Genomic DNA, 20,241 nt, shown 5'->3' with positions numbered 1-20,241 from the left:
ATCACGCCGCCCGTATTCAAATAATATATATCTCCGCCCCGTCGGCCGACGTGCAAATTCGTATTCACTGCGAATCGCAAGATAATTTGTTCCTATCACCGGCCCTTTAATCATGGTAATAAGTAGCATATCGAGGATAAAAATCGCCCGGCTCATAACCGATGCTTTATGACTCCGGAAGCCGCTTTTTAAAGCCCTCGAGGAGGCGTTCCTAATCGCGACTGATGGGGAGGCGAACAGATAGGGGGAAGGGAAGGAATAAAGATCTGAGCTTCATAATTGGCGTTTGATCGCCGACTTATGAGAACGCTCCATGCCAAACTGTCGCTGCCTCATAATCAATCAAAGCCGGCGTGATTAATAGCCGAAAGATAATGAAAAATGATCGGCCTAAGGCGACGCGCGCGCGCGCGCGCGCGAATCACCGTTATTCACTTGCTTCGAGATTGTCGCTTTTCCGAACGTTACCACTAATGAGCGCGATCGTTCGACTGTAATGCAGTTGAATGAAGGCACATCGAAATATTCCACGTAACCGTTCCGTACACTGAGAAGAATTTCCATCGGATAAACAAATCGAATAGTGTTTCCGGTGGTTAATTTTTCCGAATAAATACTAGGTATTTATTTATCCGATGTTATTGATGAAATTTGATTGAAAAACCGATCGTATTTTTCATCGAATGTACAATTTAATCGGATATATCTGTTACGTAATTGGATTATCCGATTATATTTCATCGGACATTTTTCTCAGTGTAGGAATGGATAGCCAGCTATTGTTTTTTAACCCTTTAACTACCGGCATTTTCCCCCCAACATTTATGTATACAGGGTGAGTCGTAAAGACTGACCCAACCTTTTACCATAAGAGATGAATTACCGACTGCAACTGTAGCCAACTCGGGAAAAAATTGATAAATATCTAATTATTTCTCGAGAAATGTAATTAGGTATTACATGATCGAGACATGTCGAACGAGATTTTATCACCTCTGTGAAGTTGGCATCTCATGTCTCAAAAAATATTTTTTTTTTCAGTTCTGAATGCACCCCGAAGAGTTCTAGAGTTCCTTATCAATTTTAAAAATAGTTCTGGCGAATTAACCTAAAAAATCCCCAAGTTTCAAATTTAACTTTTTTAGGTTAATTCGCCAGAACTATTTTTAAAATTGATAAGGAACTCTAGAACTCTTCGGGGTGCATTCAGAACTAAGAAAAAAGGTTTTTTGAGACATGAAGTGCCAACTTCACACAGGTGATTTTATCCATTTTTTTCCCGAGTTGGCTACAGTTGCGGTCGGTAATTCACCTCTTATAATAAAAGATTGGGACAGCCTTTACGACTCACCCTGTATGAATAATATGCCACAAAAGTGGCTTTTCCGGCAGCCTAAAGGTCGAACGACGGTTAAAAAATTCTATCCGCCTGGCAATTCGTTCCGGTATCGCTGCTCCTCGATTTGGCAGTACGAATGTTCCCTATAATTCCTTCCGAGACGCTGAACAAACAGAGGAAAGGAAACCTGAATGTCAGGTGCGACGCGTTAGGTCCATCGAACCTGCAGCGACCGCTCGTCGTCCTCTTGATTGCTCCGTTTCGCGGGCACTTCTTAATTCGCCAAACGTGTGCTCGTGCGTTCGCCAGCGTGCTCCGTATCTAGTATTTAATTCAGGTGTCACCTGTGTACTTAAGCACGCGCGCTTAAGGCTCACACGCCGCGTCGCGCCGCCGCAACGCTACGAGCTAAATCAAACAACGCCGCAAATTGCAAATGGGAACTAATTGCTTTCGCGCTTTACTTACAACCGCAGTAACGTTTTAACAAGCTTCGACGCAGAGGCGACACGGGCCCTGCATCGAGAGAGGACACCGTCCCGGACTTCTCTCCCCTCTCACCCTCTCTCTCTCGCTCGCTGCCTCTATAAACGGGAGGAAATTTAATGCGCATGAAGGGCGCAAGAACGCAACGCACAGAGAATTTCCAATTAGCATCGCTGACAAAAGTGAAACTCAATGATGCGCGCTCGCACACGCCCGATGTCGATTGCATAGTAACGAGGGAAAATCGGTAATTAGATTGCGAGAGGATTGCGGCCGAGCGGGCGCACGCGACATTCGCGTCGACGCGAGTCGACAGAGAGTCACATAATTATTTTAATGCGCATAATTTGCGGGAGACACGGCAAAAGCTGTCGCCGCTGGGCGCTTTGATTACTATACGCGATCAAAGGACACACCGTCCGTATGAAGATACCGATTCAATTTGGTAGCCGCGTCTACGAGTCTACATCGCGCGCTTACACATTTATTATGCACAGCGGGATTTTAATTTATATTTATGTTGCATTTCATTGACGTCGGAGCCTTTTCCGAGCAACAGTGCGCCCTAAAAGTCATTTTAACGTGGGCACGGGAGTTGAGGGTCCGCGAAAAATGAAATTTTACGTGGCTCTCTACCCGTGAAAGAAATACGTCGAAAGTTAATTGCGCGCATTCCATTGATTATCTCCTCTTTCTGACCCCGTCGCGCTGAGTTTGTCAAACTTTTGGCAGTATTGTTCGTAATAAATTCTTTACAGTTCGTTTCTAAAAAACGTTGATTTAGCATTATTATTGAATTGGTTATCAACTTAATTAGGTGTACTATAATATTTCGAGGTCAAAGTGCACTTCAAGATCGAAAGTTATTGGTACGCAGTTTGCTGCGCTGAAGAAGGATAATGTGTACGCAAAAATATTTTGTTATTGAAATAATTCGAAGCTTCGAAGTTCGAATGTCGAAGCCTTCGAAGAAAATCATCGGCCCTATCGGAAACACTACTTAATTGGTTTATCCGGTGAAAATTTTTCTCAGCGTGAAAACAGCATAAATAGGTACTGTTTTCAGTACTGATGCACTGATTGACTTTTAGAGAGCTATCGTTGAACATTAGCGAGGTGTAAGATCCCCTTTGCGGAGGAGACTGGGATCTTACACATCGAGCAGAGCGAACGTTTCTTATTTTGATAAGAACGTGAACGGGCGCCTGAGACGAACGCGACACGCCCAACGATTCTTCTTCCGGTTCGGTCTTCGGTGAAGAACGTTAATTGTTTGATTCCCGTCCTCTTAACGATTTCGCAACGCGAGATTCGCGGAGGTCCGTCCCTGGGGGGGTGCGTTGATAAAGCGGTGGATGCACCGTATTATACGGAGCATCGACGCTTTCATGACGCCACGACGTTGTTTGTGGAACGGCATTTGTGCGTACGAGAGAATGTGTGTGTGCGTGTGTGTGTGCGTACGCCAGCTATCGTCGGTGTGTTTGCCTTGATGATACAATTGTGTATGTACAGAACGGCGAGTACCGAGAGGCTCTGTTCATCCCAGGCCGGGCCCAGGCACGGCACTCGTGTTGCTCTGCTGCTCGGTCGGCGACGTGCATAGGCCGCGCCAGATATCTGTGTTTGTACATCCGGAATATGCGCTCGCGACAGCCGATCGTTGCGCTACCGATTTGTGATGGAATTACCAGGGAGAACCCGATGGACCACCTCGTGGAATGATAATATCGCGAGGATAGAACGGACCGCGTCCGCTCAAACGACATCTGCGAAAGTGCGAGCACTTTGCTTTCGGTATTAAATGATTTATAATAGATACAATTGATGCTTTTATTAACTTCTTGGAAATTATTTAGATAAGAAAACACGTTTCTTTCTCGTATAGTTTTCAAATTTCTACACGTCTCGAAAGAATTCCGATGGTTCGATTTAAAATGTAGGAACTCGAAAATCTCAGAAGTTCCAACCTCGCGTTTTTACGAAAATCGAATTAACGGTTTTATCTCGATATTTTAGAGACAAAAAATTCCAAAGCAACATTTTTATTTAGTTAATATTTAAATTATTAGCCGTTAATTGGAGAAAGAATCTCTCGTGTGTAGCATTTATTTGTCTGTTGATCGTGAGAAAGTTAGAAAATTATTAAATTAACTATCTATTTAATTAGGATACGTTATACCCTCCTCAATTATTCGTAACTTTTATACAGGATAATGAATAGTTCTTTGTGTTATTGAAGTAATGCATTTTCCAATATCACGTATTTTCCTCCTCGCATTGTCGTGCTTTAAGCGGCGCTAAAGATAAATATCGCAATAGCATCGGTATACTGATTCGAGAGCGGGGGTGGCGGTTTTAAGAACAGGCTCCCTGAAATAAGGAAGCAAATGGAGTTGGCGGAAAGTATTAATGCGAGGTATGGAAGTAAGATAAGTGAGCCGTGGCGGCCGTTACGCGCCACGGCCGCCAGATATATCCGGGATCGCGAAACTAATTCCAGCCTCTAATGGTTCTGCCAATAGCAATTTCTATAAGACTGAATAGTGATTCTCAGATATTAAGAGAGAGCGAGAAACTTTCCTTCGACCCTTTCCGCACGGAAGGGATCCTGCTCCCGTGCAATTTCCGTCCCCTCCCCCCACACACTCTCTCTCTCTCTCTCCCCCTCACGCCCTCTCCTCTGTTCCTGTTCCGTTCTTCCACCTATTCCTGACCTTAGGTATAGACGCATTAAACACCTAATGGGCTCTTTTTTTCGTCGCGTCGGTAGAGAAAAGAACTGCAATGATTGATTTTCGTCTAACTAACGGCGAAACTTTTTATCTCGTACAGACGCCGCGAAGAACAATTCAATTTAAAGCAAATGGAAACCTCTCCGCCGTTTATAAAAGTCTGTCTTCATTAATCGCTGTGGATACCGCTCAGATTATTGAGCATTGTAAGAAGTGCCTACTTCTCCGCACGATGAGAATTGTTTAATACCGTGAAAGTTACAAATATGGAGGAGAGAGGGGAAGAGAGAGAGAGGGAGGGAGAGACAGGGAGAGACAAAGAGAGACAGAAAGAGACAGGGAGAGACAAGGAGACAGGGAGAGACAGGGAAAGACAGGGAGAAAGAGGGAGAGATAGGGAGAATAGCGATGTCTGATTATTTAATTTTTAGACCGGTCGATAAATATGTTTACACGGTCGTATCGGTCGTTCCTACGTGCAGTCACTAAAATTTTACTGTCGTTTACACAGTGCACACAGATAAATGCAGGTGTATCTTATCGCTCGTCTAATCTCACTCAAAGTTCACCGAGCCGCAAGTTTCAACACCTCGTCGCAATTTATAGATGTGTCTCCTTTACGAATTTTCTAATATATGCGAGATTATTTCACCTGACGATTTAGCTAAAATATGGTGCGATACAGGAGACATCGCGCTGTAAAATCCTATTCAGTTTGAAATATGCAATGTACTATATATTTTAAACTAGAACAATGCGCGTGAAATACGAGCGGATCTTGATTATTTCTTCTTATCCGGTGGCGTTTATGTATCTGCGAATATACTTCTTTTCCCGTAAAGATACAAACTACCCGGGCAGTCATCGTGGCATCGACAAATCGATACGGCGCGGTCTACTTCCGGCGAGTCTCGAGATACGGCATAAACTATCGCTTCTATCGCGGGCATCAAACGTCGCGGGCAATTTCGACGCGGTTGCCCAAAAATTCGTTCGCTCGTGCATCCTGAAAGGTCATCTCCTTCGAACTTCCGCCCGCGATTTTCAATTTCCTCCATCCTGTCGATCTCCGATAAGAGCGAGCGTCGGTGGGTCCGATAGAGATTTTCGGCGAGGTCTCTTATAGCGCGGAATTATCTTTCTTTAAGACGCACAATTTACGAGAGGCAATATGCTCTTTCGGTATCCAATAGGGGATTCTCCTGCCGTGGCACCGCGGCTCGAACCGGAAGCGCCGATTCTTCGCCCTTCGCTTCAATCGTTCAGCTCCTTTTGTATTTGCACAAAGGTCTTGCCTTTCGTCTCGGGCGAGAGGCGAAGGATCAGAGTGGTGCATACCGTCACGATCACGAAGAATGCTAGGTAAGGTACCGCGTGGCCGTAGTTCCACGTGACGACTACCAGAATGTAAATCTTCGCTGCTATCACGTTGTAGCAGCCGCTTGTGGTGGCCAGAAGGCACGTGGCGAGTGCCTTGACTTCGGTGGCGAACATCTCGGACATCATGATCATCTGCATGGGCAGCAGGCCACAGTTGAAGGCGAACACCAGCAGCACCGCCGCGATTAGCAGCGCCGACGAGTACGCGGACACGTCCGCGCTCAGATAGTCCTTCGCGTAGAAGAAGACGCCGATCGCGAGGTTCGACGCGGCGGCGAGCAGGCCGGAGAAGAGTATCAGCGGCTTGCGGCCCAGTTTGTCGACCAGGAAGATGGTGAGCGTCGCGGAGATCACCTGTACCACGCCGAGCATGATGTTGGCCGTGTGGTCGGAGATGATCTGGAACTGGGCGGCTTTGAAGAGGAGCTGACCGTACGCGATGAGCATGAAGAAGCCGCCCAGCTGTTGGGTGAGGGTGATGAGATTAATGATGATGAAGGCGCGACGACTGGCGCGCGCGGTTAACAGCTGCCTAATACCGCTGGCCCTCTGCTGCTTCTCGTTGGACGTCGATTCGACGATCGCCTCCAATTCTTCCGAGACGTCCGTCTTGCCACGCAGCCTCTCCAGCGCCACCTCCGCCTCGTCCGTTTTCCCCGTCATGGTCAGATAGTACGGCGACTCCGGCATGAACCAGAAGGCGATCGTGGAGCCGACGGACACGGCCAGCCAGACGGCCGCCGCCGTCGATATCGACAGGTACGGCACGACGACGTACATCCCGAGAATGCCGAGATTTAACGTAATCGTGCTCGCGGCCCCTCCGGCGCCTCGTGTCCTCGGCGACGCAATTTCTCCGATGTACATCGTGAACACACACATGAATTGGCCCATGCACAGGCCGCCCATAAATTTGGCCACGTAGAGAACCTGCGATAGAGGCACTTTTACTAATGCGCCACTGGACCCTACTAATACTTTTTCAGATTTCGTGAATTGCAAAACGGATTACAATAATGTTATGGAAACGAACTTAAAAACCGGTTAAATTAATGTCGACAGATTACATTTATTAAAAAAATGTATAATTGTACTTCTGTCAAAAAATATAATTGTATAAACTTCCCCTCTGTGTGACGTGAAAAGACATCTCTAAATAGACTCTTTATACGCAAGTGAAAAGAATTTAAACGCAGGGCTCTCGAAATTGAAGACAAACTAACAATAAGCCAGGGAATAGGCGTTGAGAATCGCCTCGCGAAGGTACTTTTGCTCACCCAGATATTCGTGGCGATCGTAATGAGGCCCCAACAGATTATCGACGTAAGCCCACTGAACAGAATCGTCTTTCTCCGACCTATCCTGTCGACCAGGAGTTGGTTGATTATCGGTCCTACCATGTGACCAACAGAGGCCATGGCCACGAGAGTGGAAACATCGGAAACGGTAGCCGGGATCGGCGAGTCTGGGGCCATCAACTTCACAATACTCGGCGAGTCCCAGCCTACGGTCGCTCCGATGCACAAGCTTATAATTGAACCTAGATTTCGCATAATTGCACCACGCATAATCGAGACGTAATTAGGCCGATCGGGGGCGAGAGATCGCCGGTGGCGGTAATAATCAGCGGAAACAATGAAGAATTATCGCCAAGGCAACGGTGGTAAACGACTGTTTCGCGCGGAGATTAGAACAGAAATCACCCTTACAATTAAAAGCGGTCAGATACTCCCACGTCCTCGAGCCCTCCGGCGTCGCGTATCTTCCCCTCTTGGCGTCGGCGCTCATCGCGACGGAATCACGTCGAAATCCTCGGGAAAGCGAACACCTTGCGCGATCCTACGACCTCGCCGGAACACGGGAGCGCGATGGAATAGAAACCATTTTGTACTTCTATGCGTGCTTTAACACACGAGATAACACAATAAGTGGTAAATGTGATTTGTGAGATTATGGCACACAAGTGATTTATATCTAAAAATTAATTATCGGTGAATTATCACTGAAAACAGTGAATAGTCGCTCATTTACAGTTGTAAGTATACAGGCCTTTTCAGAAAGAATAAATCACTTTTTCAATGTAACTTATGATATCTCAATAACTGTTTGTTGGAGGAAAAAGTAGTACAGGACTTTTTTACTTGATTTACTTGGTTTCAGGAATATGCTGTTGCAATAGTGCTCCAATTATTGAAAATTTTTGTGTATGTTATTGTACGATATACAAAAATGTTCCACTTCGAACCAAACAACTTTTGTTTGAAACTTTTTTCCGTATCATATTTTTGAAGATATTTGCGTGGATCATTTAAAATGAGACACCCTGTATTACTGCGATTTTCAATGGCGTACTTACAACTGCAAATCAGTAACTATTTGTTTCCAGTGATTATCCACTGATTGACTTTTAGAGAGTGTATTTTTCATTTCGTATTTTCTTTGGAGCATAATGTTTAGTGTTTGTACAATGTTCTCTCTTGAGAAATTATGTTCAATGTCCATTCACGATATCCACGCTTGTGGTGTATCCGCTATCCGCTTGTCATATATTTGATATGATGTCTATTCATATTTTAATATAGGTTTTATATGTGCGCACGTATTCTGATTCCGCAAATATTTTACGCGACACGTAAAATAATAAATAGAATTCTATTTCGATACAAATTTCAGATTTCGTTTAAAGCGAGCATTGTTTCACTGACAATGAAATTTCAGTAGCGCGTGTCATTAATTTTTGTAACACGATAAAAAGTTCAGCGACAAGCTTTAGCGAACATGTGAAATTTAAGTTACTCGCCCCGATTTCTGTTAAGCATTAGTTAAGTTAACAGAGTCAACTACTGACAAAGCCCAATATCCGCAGTTCGCGAAGCCGAAATAGAAAAAGAAATGAAAGTCATGCGACATCGGAAAATCAATACAATCCGTGTAAAATATAATATAAACGACCAGCTATATCTTTTTACTACATTTCAGATATATTTGAAAAACGTATCTGTCAAAAATGCACTCTACAAAAACTCGATATTGATATAATTCGATATAAAATAATATTAAATTAATACCTCTACCCAAATGGCAGAAATAAATTATTGAATTTTTATTTTCTACGTTACTTTATATGTCATGTATCATTTAACATATCTTTTATTTTTAATTTACTTTAATTCGTCTATGTCTTTTAATAAATATATTTACATACATGACGAAATACCAGATTCATTTTTGTAATGAAAATTCTCAGAACATCTTACTTGATAAATAATCGAATGAAATAATCTCAAAATATCTCTTGATTTTTTATTTTTCAATTTTACTGCAATTAGTTCTATCGAATTAACGAATGTAGAGATTAGACTTGCCCAACTAGCAGATAGTGTGTATTATTTATCTAATAGATTACATCCAACATTTCGACCATCCGGATTGCGGTCATTTTCAAGGATTACAAAAAGTCAAGACACATCTATAACATCAGGAGAACACATTTTGTAGTTTAACAGATTACGTGCAAAAAGAAGAAAGAAAAAGAAATGTTGTAGATACCCAACAAAGCCAATCAAGTCAAATTATAAATTTGAACAAGTGTCCACCGCTAGACATCGGTTGCCAAACAGGTTTTAAGCTTGATACACGAGGAAGAAGAAGAAGAAGATTTTTAAAAACGTAGTAAGTAGCGTTAGGTGTTCATTATTACACTATGTCACTTCGATTCTCTGTGTCTCTTTGCAAATGTAACGTATTGTCAAATCTTTTTATGTAAAACATCTCCGCCATCTTCCTCTTACGCAGGCGTTTCTCTTTATCGAATTAAATTCGCACACTGCTATACTTAAATGTATATCTGAGACAAAGAAAGTCAATTTTAACCTGCGTATTCCGAAACTGTATCGCCGGGGTTTGAAAGCTATTTTTTTAATTCTGCATAATAACCTGCCTACAGATTCAAACCATTTGACCCAGTCTATATGTTCACACTATATTGACGAATATCTTTTGATAGAATTTCTCTCGTAATGCAGAAATGATGAATAAACGATAAACCTCTGCTCAATGACACCATTCATCTCAGTCATGAAAGAATAAATAATCAATGACTATAGAGACAGAATTCATTTCACACTCATCTCCGCGAAACGGGAATATAACGCAGCGATTGAGTTCTAGTTGCATAGCTGTTAATATATCATTCCACTTTTAACGGGATCACATTAATTTCTACGATAATTATCCCAGTTTTAATAATTAAACTCGATTCGATCTTCGAATCCGAGCAGGAAATATTCGCCGTCAATGATATTAATTAATCAAGCGTTGATTCAGCGCCCGGGCACTGAAGCTCTTATCCTTTCACGTCGAAACTGTTCACTTCTTCGCTATGCATTGACTAAAACAGACGTTCAAGATACATACGCGGAACACCGTACTTCCGGATTGGAAAGTAATCCGGAAATGTACGGTTACATTTTTAAAAAGCAAAACGCCCGAAAACTGAAAAGTAATCGAAAACCGGCAGGGATTTTGTAATTCCATTCGCATTTTTATATTGCAATATGCACGACCGCCGCTATTAGCTGATCACAGCATCGCGCCGCGCGCCCCGTCGGTAGCGAACGATTACTCCCGGTAAAGCAATTTTACATACTTCTCTGTAAATGCGCCGCCTGCACTGATTCAACGTTTTCGTTAGAGAAAAAACATCGATCTGATACCGCGCTACCATTGTTTGCACGGGCCAGCCTCTGTTTTTAACGCGGACACGCTGTTAGCAGAACAAATATTTTCGCGCACGTTGTACATGAAACTGATGCGCCCTGTTTGCGACATCGCGTTCGCCGCGAGTTCTTCTCTTCTTCTCCCGATGACGTACTCCTCTTCGTCTTTGATAAGCGCGGAACGTCACACAAGTGGTTTAACAATCGCAGAAACCCGGTAAAGGACTCGCGCAGCTGCATCGTAGACAACGGTTTAGTCTTATATTCTATAAGAAGGCATTTCATAAGCTCCGAAGCTCTTTCTTCTTATCTGTTTAAAGATTACGAAACATTTTTGCAGAATATATTTCTGTCTCTGTCTCGGATCGACAACTGCGGTGCTATTTTTCGGCTGCCTGTTAATTACTGCTTCGTACATAATTACATGTTACATGTAATTATATATAATTACCTACGAGCTCTACACATATAGACACTCGAGGGAGATAAGAAAATTGCAGTTGAGTAAGCTTATAAGCTTCTTTACAATTCAAAATACCTGGACATATGGTATATCCGGGTTCTCAACGTTTAGTGGATCGAGTCGATCCGTAGCGACTCTCTGTCGATTCAAACCGTTCGCCGGCTCGCTTGTTATAGGCCCGGTATTTCATTTTCTGGTTAACAGTTAACCAGAATTATTGCGGGATGATTTTTAATTGCGAGAAAATCTAACGCGTTATGCATTTATACCTTTGCTCAACATCGCTCATAATTTTAAATAATTTCTAATGTTTCTTTCCGTTTCTCCGTGTGTGTTTCTCTCTCACTTTAATTTCAATCAAACTCGTTTTATTATATTTTTTTTTAATTTTAACTAATAACTTTGAGGTAGATATGATATCGCCAGCAATTCAAAACAATGATGAGTATTTTACAAAAACGACCTACACTGGCCAATGCCTTTATTTAAAATAAAAACGACGTTTTGGTCCTGGATTTGGACCCTTTTCAAGTGATCTACTACTTAATTATCCCTGATCTCGTATCGTTCGTTTGGCCAATATCTCTATGTTAGTAGAGTATTAGTCAAAGGAATAAGAGGGATAATTAAGTAACAGATCACTTGAAAAGGGTCCAAATCCAGGACCGAAACGTCGTTTTTATTTTAAATAAAGGCATTGGCCAGTGTAGGTCGTTTTTGTAAAATACTCATCATTGTTTCAACTAATAGTCTATTTATTTTAATTTACGACCTTCATTTATCTATGACTTATGTCCTGTGAATTTTATTTTTAAAAAGTATCACTGACATACATAGCACTCGGATAAAAATATCCGACTAAATCGAAATTTATTTTTCTGTGTCAAGTGGTAATCTATTTTAATACTTTTATGGATTTTTCTCATCGCACTACCATTTTTGTTTGATTCGTATTGGCTGCCGTTTATCTCTGTTCTTGCATGGTTTATTAATCAATCTTTTTCTACATTTCTCTTTATATACCTCTTGCTTTCAATTTATCTCACGCATGATGTTTTAATTAATATGATTCTTAATAACTCGTACAAAGAAAACGCAATGCAGTTTAATCACTAATCCGGCACTGTCGCCGACTTCCGCTATCCCTTGTTTAAAGCAAACGTGGTTGCAAACAGACAAGCATCTGTTTAAAATTGTTTTCCTAAACAGTAAATTTTTCTACCAAACACCAGACAGTAGTGTGCACTACATAATTACAATACGTATTTTTTTACTTAATATAATAAGTTTTGTTAAGGTTTTATCGCGCAGCAGTGACAGTACTCGATGAGAGAACACACAGCTTTTATTGTGGTCACAAAAGAACAGAGTAACTAACTTATAATCTGCTTAATACTGAATATGTGACGAACTTAATATGACTTTGAACAATACTGAATGACGTACGTACGTATGACCGAATGTGGCCAGGGAACTAAACGGACTGAAAGAAGAAGGGCAGCGGCACACATGTATTTTTACGCCAGTGTTCATGCGCCTACACAGAGACTCGAGAAACAACAGTCCTAACAAGTTTAATTATGTAATATAACGATTTAGTTAATATGGCGATTATTTACCTTCTATATTTCTTACACTCAAATAGTCCGGCTGATCCATTAATCTGGTTTTTAATAGTACCGAATTAACGAGATTATATTGTAATTCCGGTAATTATAACATATTTGGCAATTCCGAAATTTAATTATTCTTAACCAGTTTTGTGAAATCACACAAAAAGTGAGAGAGTAAAAGTAAGTAATATTGAAAACTATCGCGGTAATAAATATAATTGTAACTGCGGCAACAATATTGCAATTATTAATCGAACAATTGTTTGCTGATATAATTGGATGTTATTGTTATCTCATTAGTTGTACGTAAATATTATATGGCAGTAAAATAACTACCATATGTATGAATAAACTAACTATCATATAATATTATATATAGCTAAATTCGATAGATTGTAACAATTATATTCATTCGGTTTAGACATTAAAAAAAAGTCATTATGTCATATAACATATCTACATATTTCTTATAATTGAGTAATATATTTTTAGTAAGATAATTTTATTTTTCTTAGGCAACCGATTAAGTTTTCTTACCGCAACTTATTAATACGTAGTTCACACGTTATTTCTCTTGAGTATTCTAATTGTGTTTTGGGGCATTTTCTCTAAAGATATATAATATATAAGGAGTCAGTATAATTGAAAAAAGAAAAAGATTATGTAATCGTTTAAGAATCCTGCAGAATTTTTCTCTACTTTGGTGAAAGTGGACAGTCTCGAGGCCCAAGGGGAATTTTCAGTATCGATTGTTCTTACACTACACGACTTGCCGCAAGAATGTATCTGTAGCGATAGCGTTACATCTGAGAAGAACCCGAGAGGGATAAACGTCGCGCGGAGGGTGGGACGTCCCGAATCCCATCACTTTAGCGCGGGGGATGCCGCTACGTCGTCCCCGAAACAACCTGCAACGGGAATCGATTGGTCGGCCTTCCGGACAGCGACCGGTGAGACAGGCTCCCGCTGCATTGATATTCAGCTGGGGTCCTCGTCTCTTCGAACCGTCAAGAAATTTTACCCGGGGCATTGCAACACGCGCGTCCCCCGTGGAATCGCTAAGTTCCCGGCCGTCGACGACGCCGGCGGTTCGGGTATCGAATAATTATACAAGTCGAGTAAGTAGCCTGGCGCCGTGACAAGCGTGACGAGCTTCGGAATTCGTTATCCGCCGTCGTCGTCGCAATGGAGAATCCTTCGAAGGGTCCTTTCTTATCCCGCGACGGAGCTCTATCGATTCGTTCCCTCTCGTCGCTAATTGCATCCGTCGCGAAACGCTCGCAAGGAGGGGTCGAGAAACGTGGCGTTACGATATTATTTCGATTTTATCGCGATATTACACCGCGCGAATTTATCTTTGTGTTATTGCCTCGAATTTATTTCGGTATTATTATCTGAACTGACCCCGATATCTGTTTCGGAAAGAGCTCGCATTTCCCCCCCCCCTCCCCCCTTCTAGTTTATAAATCTATAATCGATTATTTGAAAAAAAAAATCGCACACGCAATTTCGACGATAGTAAAGCCGATCGAGTGGTCGATTTTTCTATTTTGCACCGGCGAAATCCACATCTATAACATATATCTATATCGATATACGTTTCAGGCCAACAATCAAAGAGCAGAACGGGCTTTGCAGCGGAATGGCTTTGATCGTTCTATTAAATATCCCTTGTCTATTGAATAAATCCATATGTGGGCGCGATAGATATTTCTATTCGCCGATGAAAACAATTGTTGATATTCCGGTCCACTTGTGATATCCCCCGCCGATCTGGCAAAACCGATGCATTCAGGTATTAAACTGAAATATCAAATCAACAGCAGAATAACCGTGTACCTCCGCGCGATTTTATAAATCTGGGTCGACCTGCAGACACGTCCCTCCACAAAAGAGGAAACTGTTGCGCGGCAAGTCCCGAACGACACGCGTGCGACAAAGCCTCGTGATAGAAATGTCTATCGATCCTCCCGGATGCGTGCAAGCCCGATCGATCTTCATCGTCGATTAGAAAAAAAGAAGTACTTTTCTTAAAAACTAATCAGAATTTTTCAATGTCGCCAGCGGTGATTAACAACGTCAGTGTTTTCTTGACCACACCTGGCATCTTTAATAATACAGAAAATTTATTGCGAAAAATGTTACCTTGCGATATTACAAATATTATCATATGCCTCAGTGATCGAATTGATGAGACGCCCGCCTAGAGTGTAGGGAGGTCCAGGTTCAAACCCTGGCTGAGGTAATATTTTTCGCAATAAATTTTCTGTATTATTAAAGATGCCAGGTCTTTTCTTAAAAATTATCGGACATTCGATTCGTTCGCCGTCCCTGCATATCGAGCTGCGCCACTGCGGACTTATACGTACATTAATTATGTGGCGATGTGAAAGCAATTACCGGTAGAAATCAATCTGTCCACGTTGCTTCGTCAATTTTCGCTAATCCGATTAATATATCGGCTCTGAAACTGCCGGGCATTCAGCTAGTGTAAATTAAATTATTTATCGGGTATTATATTGCTGAATGAGAATTTGAGCGTCGCCTAGTCGCGCTTAATGACGAAATCGTGTCCGTTACGCAACTCTTACGATGAATATCGCGAGAACAGAGATACCGATAACAGAGCGCGCTGAAAAATATCGATGCGAATATTTATCTGCATATTTATCTGCCATGGGATATTAATAAAGAAAATGCAAGGTGGTAGGAGGCGCGCGGGGACGGAATCGACGAAAAGTTAATAGAATGTGAAACGTTCGCGAGTCGTAAGGAAATCTCGATTGGCACTTGAAGCTTCGAAGGCGGACGCGGCTTGTGATATTAAATTAGAATATTCTCAACGTGTATACGTATATACACTCGACGTGCACAGGTATATACTCGCGTAAGGCGCCTTCCTTCGTGGAGATGCGAGTGCATCCACCCGCCTTGAATATCAATTCCTTTCCCGGTCTCTCGTAAAAGGAGAATCTATATTCACGCGTCCACACACACTTGAGGATTGTGTTACAGTGCGTCGCGTTGAGTTCTTTTCAATTCGCTAGACCGATCGATTGCCGCATGGAGTGACCTATCCATTAGTAGGATATTTAAGAAATTATTTTTTCTCCCCCGTTAAAAATACAGGAGGCTCAACTGATTATAAAAATAATATCGATTGTCCCAGTTAGTCATCAGTCTACTTGCAAGCAATTAAATTATTTTGCGAGCCTAGTAATTCAAGTTGCGTGAATATAAGCTTATACTGATAAAATGAATAATTTGACAAAGTCCCATTCATTAAATTACAATAAAAATTAAATTAACGCTATCGATGGTTATTGATGACGAACTTCTTTTGGAACAACAATTACAACCTGAATGAGATTATAAAGTTAGCTAGTAAGTAAAAGAAATGTTCGCTGCGTTGCGTCCCTTTTTACAAATATCCAGTAGGAAGCTGGCACGAGGTGTTCAATCGACTTAACTAGATTAGACTCGACTCGACCTGGCTTAGACTCGCGACTTTACTCGATTTGACTTGGCTCGGCCTTACTTGACTAGGGGTTAGGTTAGGTTAGGTCAGGTCAGGTTTGACTCGACTTGATCTGACTTGATTCGACTCAACTCGAGTCAGTTTGGCTCGATTCGATTCACCTTGGCTAGATTAGACCCGACTAGATTTGATTTCACTTGACTCGACTCGACCTGGCTTGATTCGACTCAACTTGACTCGACTTTGTGCGATTTGATTGGCTGACGTGTCTGGAGACCATAAGAAATGATAATACAGCCAAGCTGCGTGCGTCCATATACACCCCCGCTATGCGCGAATGTCTCGCGGATGTGTGGCTCGTCGAAGGAGGATATTTATGTGCGCCGTAGCGTGAGCGCAGGGCATCGCCTCGACCCTTCTTAGCCCCGGTAGCTCCGGAACCGTCAAACACACACAGCACACATGCGCCCGCGCTTACATAAGCTCCTTCGATGGAACGTTACTTGGAGGTTTAATTCGCCAGATTGCCATCGGATTGAGTAATTTCAACGTAATCGCGCACGGTCGAATTCCTTTCAGCAGACTGGCTCCTTCGACGCGTGTCGAATGCATGCATGCGACGCCAAACGACCGTAATTTCTCGCTATCGTATCGTTTAATAACACGTGTGCCGACGAGACGCACACGTATAGGTCTCGAAACGAACAAGGTGCTCGGGAGTGTGGTCGCGCGGAGCGGTACACGGCTGCGAACACGCTAAGACCCGCGAATATACATAAATCTTCAGAGCGCGCCCGTAGATTCGTTTCAGTAACGTAATGAGCTTTCTGGGATTAAAGGATAATGGTTTCACGGGATATCGGGGGAGATAATCGAGATTCGATTAGTCCGGTTAAAAGAAAGAACAGCGAGATCCTCTGTGCGCGACTCGGCGTGATCTTTTGTACCCTAGAATCGTAATGTTTCACCCGATCATATACTGTCTAAAGGTCAGTCAGTAGATTATCATTAAAAACAACGAATACTCATTGATTCACAGTTATAAGTATACCACTGCGATTTTCAGAGTGGTATAATAATGTACACTTGTAATTATAATATACATATACAGGAAAGTCCCTTATTATGAGACAAGTTCCTAATATGAGATAGCGGGGGTTCCTGTTAAATTAACAAGCATTATCTGTTGGTTCCACCATGAATTTATTGCTCTTGAAGTGAAATCTGTTTAGTGGAAAATTCATTGTTAGATCGTGTAATCGTCGCGAAAAAAGATTTGCGATTGAATTTAGACGTTGACAACCTGCTATCTCATAATAAAGGATTTTCCTCTACTTATATTTGTGAATTAGTGACTCTTCACTATTTTCAGTGATAATTCTGACTGACTTTTAGAGAGTAGATATATAGTGGCGAGATATGTACATAGACTCAAATATAAAAGTATTCTATTTTTTTTTACGTAAGGTATTTCCGGAATGACCTTATAAAATAATTTCGGACGTATACTTTTCAACTATCGTCGATATTGAACTTTTTCCGGATTCGTGTCACGAGTAAATTAGTGACGATAAATTTGCGAAGATCCGAAGCGATTGTTCCAATACGGACGCGAATCCGATTCGCGTTGTAGTCCGTCGTAATTCAAATCGACACGCTTAATAGCCTGCAGACGAGCCCCGATGGAAGGGCGTGGTGTGGCGCGGTCGTGGTCAATGGTTAAGTTCCGATGACGACGAGCAGACCAGGCCTAGACCGATTGTACAATCCGGGATTAATAGAGTGTGAACTAATTCTCGAGTGTTCTAATAAATCCTAGGCCGTTCCCTCTTCTCCGGGCGCGCTCGCCTCCGTCCGTTGAGTTCCTCCGCGAACGGGAGACCGATCGGTCGGTGGTCGAAGAACCGGCCAGATAAATTCGATTAAGCCAAGAGTTTCGTTAACAACTAACAAACGCCGAACGTTCTTGACTAACGCGATTACGTTCAATTCCAATTTGTCACCAAGAAACCGTGACGGAAACAGCGGCAACTTCCGTCCTCGTGCGAAGAAGAATACGAAGTTGAAGTTTCGAACGAACGAACGAACGAACGAACGAACGGACAGATGGACGGATGAACGAACGAACAAACGAATGGACGAACGGTTGAACGAACGAACAGACAGACGAACTGGGTCACAACACTCACAACACCCCAGTTAGCCACGCCGCGAAGTTTCGAGTCTCACGGGTCCCTACTGCCCTATATAGCCATCGAATTGTTACCAAACTGAATGGCTGACAAATTTACACCGACGAGTTCTCGAGATGCGGGTTCATGCGGCATCGAACGTCGAATAAAACGCGCCCGCTCCCCTCGCACATTACACCTTGCGTATTGTAACACGCGGATATGAAAAGCACGTGAGAAAACTTGTTCCGGAAAAAAAGTAGGAGCAGAAAGGTGAAGCGCCTCCGCTGTTCTCCATCTATTTTTCAAATTATTAAGCTATGATCTTTAACTGTAGTGATATCTATGTTTTTACAACAGTTGTGTAACAAATGTAAAAATTTGTAAATTAATTTTACGAATTTTACGGTTTATGCCTATGCAACGATACAACGGAGTATGACATTATCATTTATTACGCTAAGAAAATATCGGTTTGTTATAAAAAATTAAGTCTGCACTCTCCCATATGGCCACGTCGATAGATGTTTGTATGTAGTTTGTACATAGTATTGCGGTTCAGACCGGTGTGTACAGTCTGCTTTCATAGTCAAGATCGTCTTAAGTACGATCTCGAGGTGCATTTTGTTGGTTGGAGCTGACGGAGCCTTGGAGCTGCTCATTATTAGACTTAAGACGATCTTGAATATAAGGTCGGACTATGAATACCGCCCTAATTTTATTTGTAGCTCCGTTTAGTACTTTAGAGTAAGCTGGCAGAATCTCACAGCTCTTCAGTATGTAATCCCTATAGCTCATTAGTAGATAAGCCTCAACTGAATAAATAAATTTTAAAGATAGAGAACATTTAAATATCTAATAGTTGACTATACTAATTACGTATAAATTTTTTTATTGTAACGAAACAAACAATGATGTATTAGGATCTGGCAGTTTCTATCAACACAGTTGAAACTACGCCAAAAAATTTCTGTCTCATATGTCAACATTTTTTTAAACTTTACGCCAAAAATTCATAATATGTACATAAACTGCTATCTAGCAGTACACTCGCTAAGATAGTACTCGACGATTGTGTACCGCGGGTAAAAGCGAATTCTACAAGGAATATCGTATCTACTTTCGGTAAGGGATCGAAGTTTCCCATCTTCTGAACCGTGTCTCTTCATTGAATATTAGCAGAGAGAAACCTGAGAGCGGCCACACCGGCGTTTTACTTGATACCGTCTTCGCTTGGCTGATTCCAGCGCCTTACGCCCGTTTTCATTTTTGAAACTATATTTCGCTACACCCATTTTCAAGCACTGCTGATAAAGTCTTCACTTAATTGGTGCGTGTCCATGCTACGGCCATTTTTCAAGCGGATAAAAAAATTGGCTAACAAGCTACGTTGTACGCCTTTTGCCAACAAAATTTGTAGTAGATTGTTCTCGATAAACTTGGTTATCTATATATTTTATTATAACTTTGTATCTTCTAGTTATAAATGAAATGATGTCTTTCTTTTAGATTTGAATTAAATTATTCGAAAAAAACAGATGCCGGTGAAGTTGGCATATTATTTCCCAGCAGATCAAAAATAAAATGGAGTTCTTATCGCATGCAGTCGAGTTCTGTAGTTCTTGATACATTTTAATAATAGTTCTGGCGATTCTATAAAAAAAACAGCCGATAGAAAAAATGATCTGCTAACTTCCCGTAGCAGATCATTTTCTAGCAGATCAAAAATAAAAGAGAGTTCCTATCGCATGCAGTCGTGTTCTGTAGTTCTTGATACTTTTTAATAATAGTTCTGGCGATTTTATACAAAAAACAGCCGATAGAAAAAAAAGATGTATTTATCATAACACTAAGACGC

The 20,241-nt window shown here is 41.8% G+C and overlaps 1 protein-coding gene across 2 annotated transcripts; it reads right to left on the bottom strand.

The window, feature by feature from the left end:
* Window positions 1–4,919: 4,919 nt before the first annotated feature.
* LOC105570552 (facilitated trehalose transporter Tret1-like) lies at window positions 4,920–10,764 on the bottom strand. Of its 2 annotated transcripts, XM_012027836.1 has the most exons (5): window positions 10,589–10,764; window positions 9,306–9,409; window positions 7,650–7,842; window positions 7,218–7,480; window positions 4,920–6,870 (listed from the first exon to the last, which is right to left on the bottom strand). In XM_012027836.1, exons 3-5 carry the CDS (start codon window positions 7,726–7,728, stop codon window positions 5,815–5,817), a joined length of 1,398 nt encoding a protein of 465 aa, XP_011883226.1. In that variant the 5' UTR covers window positions 7,729–7,842; window positions 9,306–9,409; window positions 10,589–10,764; the 3' UTR covers window positions 4,920–5,814. The 2 variants fall into 2 exon arrangements, with proteins under 2 accessions (XP_011883226.1, XP_011883227.1); XM_012027837.1 differs by lacking the exon at window positions 9,306–9,409.
* Between the last annotated feature and the right edge of the window lie 9,477 nt (window positions 10,765–20,241).

This window comes from Vollenhovia emeryi, unplaced genomic scaffold, assembly GCF_000949405.1.
Source record: "Vollenhovia emeryi isolate VEMERY1.0 unplaced genomic scaffold, V.emery_V1.0 DF939120.1, whole genome shotgun sequence".
In the NCBI taxonomy this organism is placed as follows: domain Eukaryota; kingdom Metazoa; phylum Arthropoda; class Insecta; order Hymenoptera; family Formicidae; genus Vollenhovia; species Vollenhovia emeryi.
Note: the sequence above shows the minus strand (reverse complement) of the source record. Positions and strands in the feature narration are given on the sequence as shown.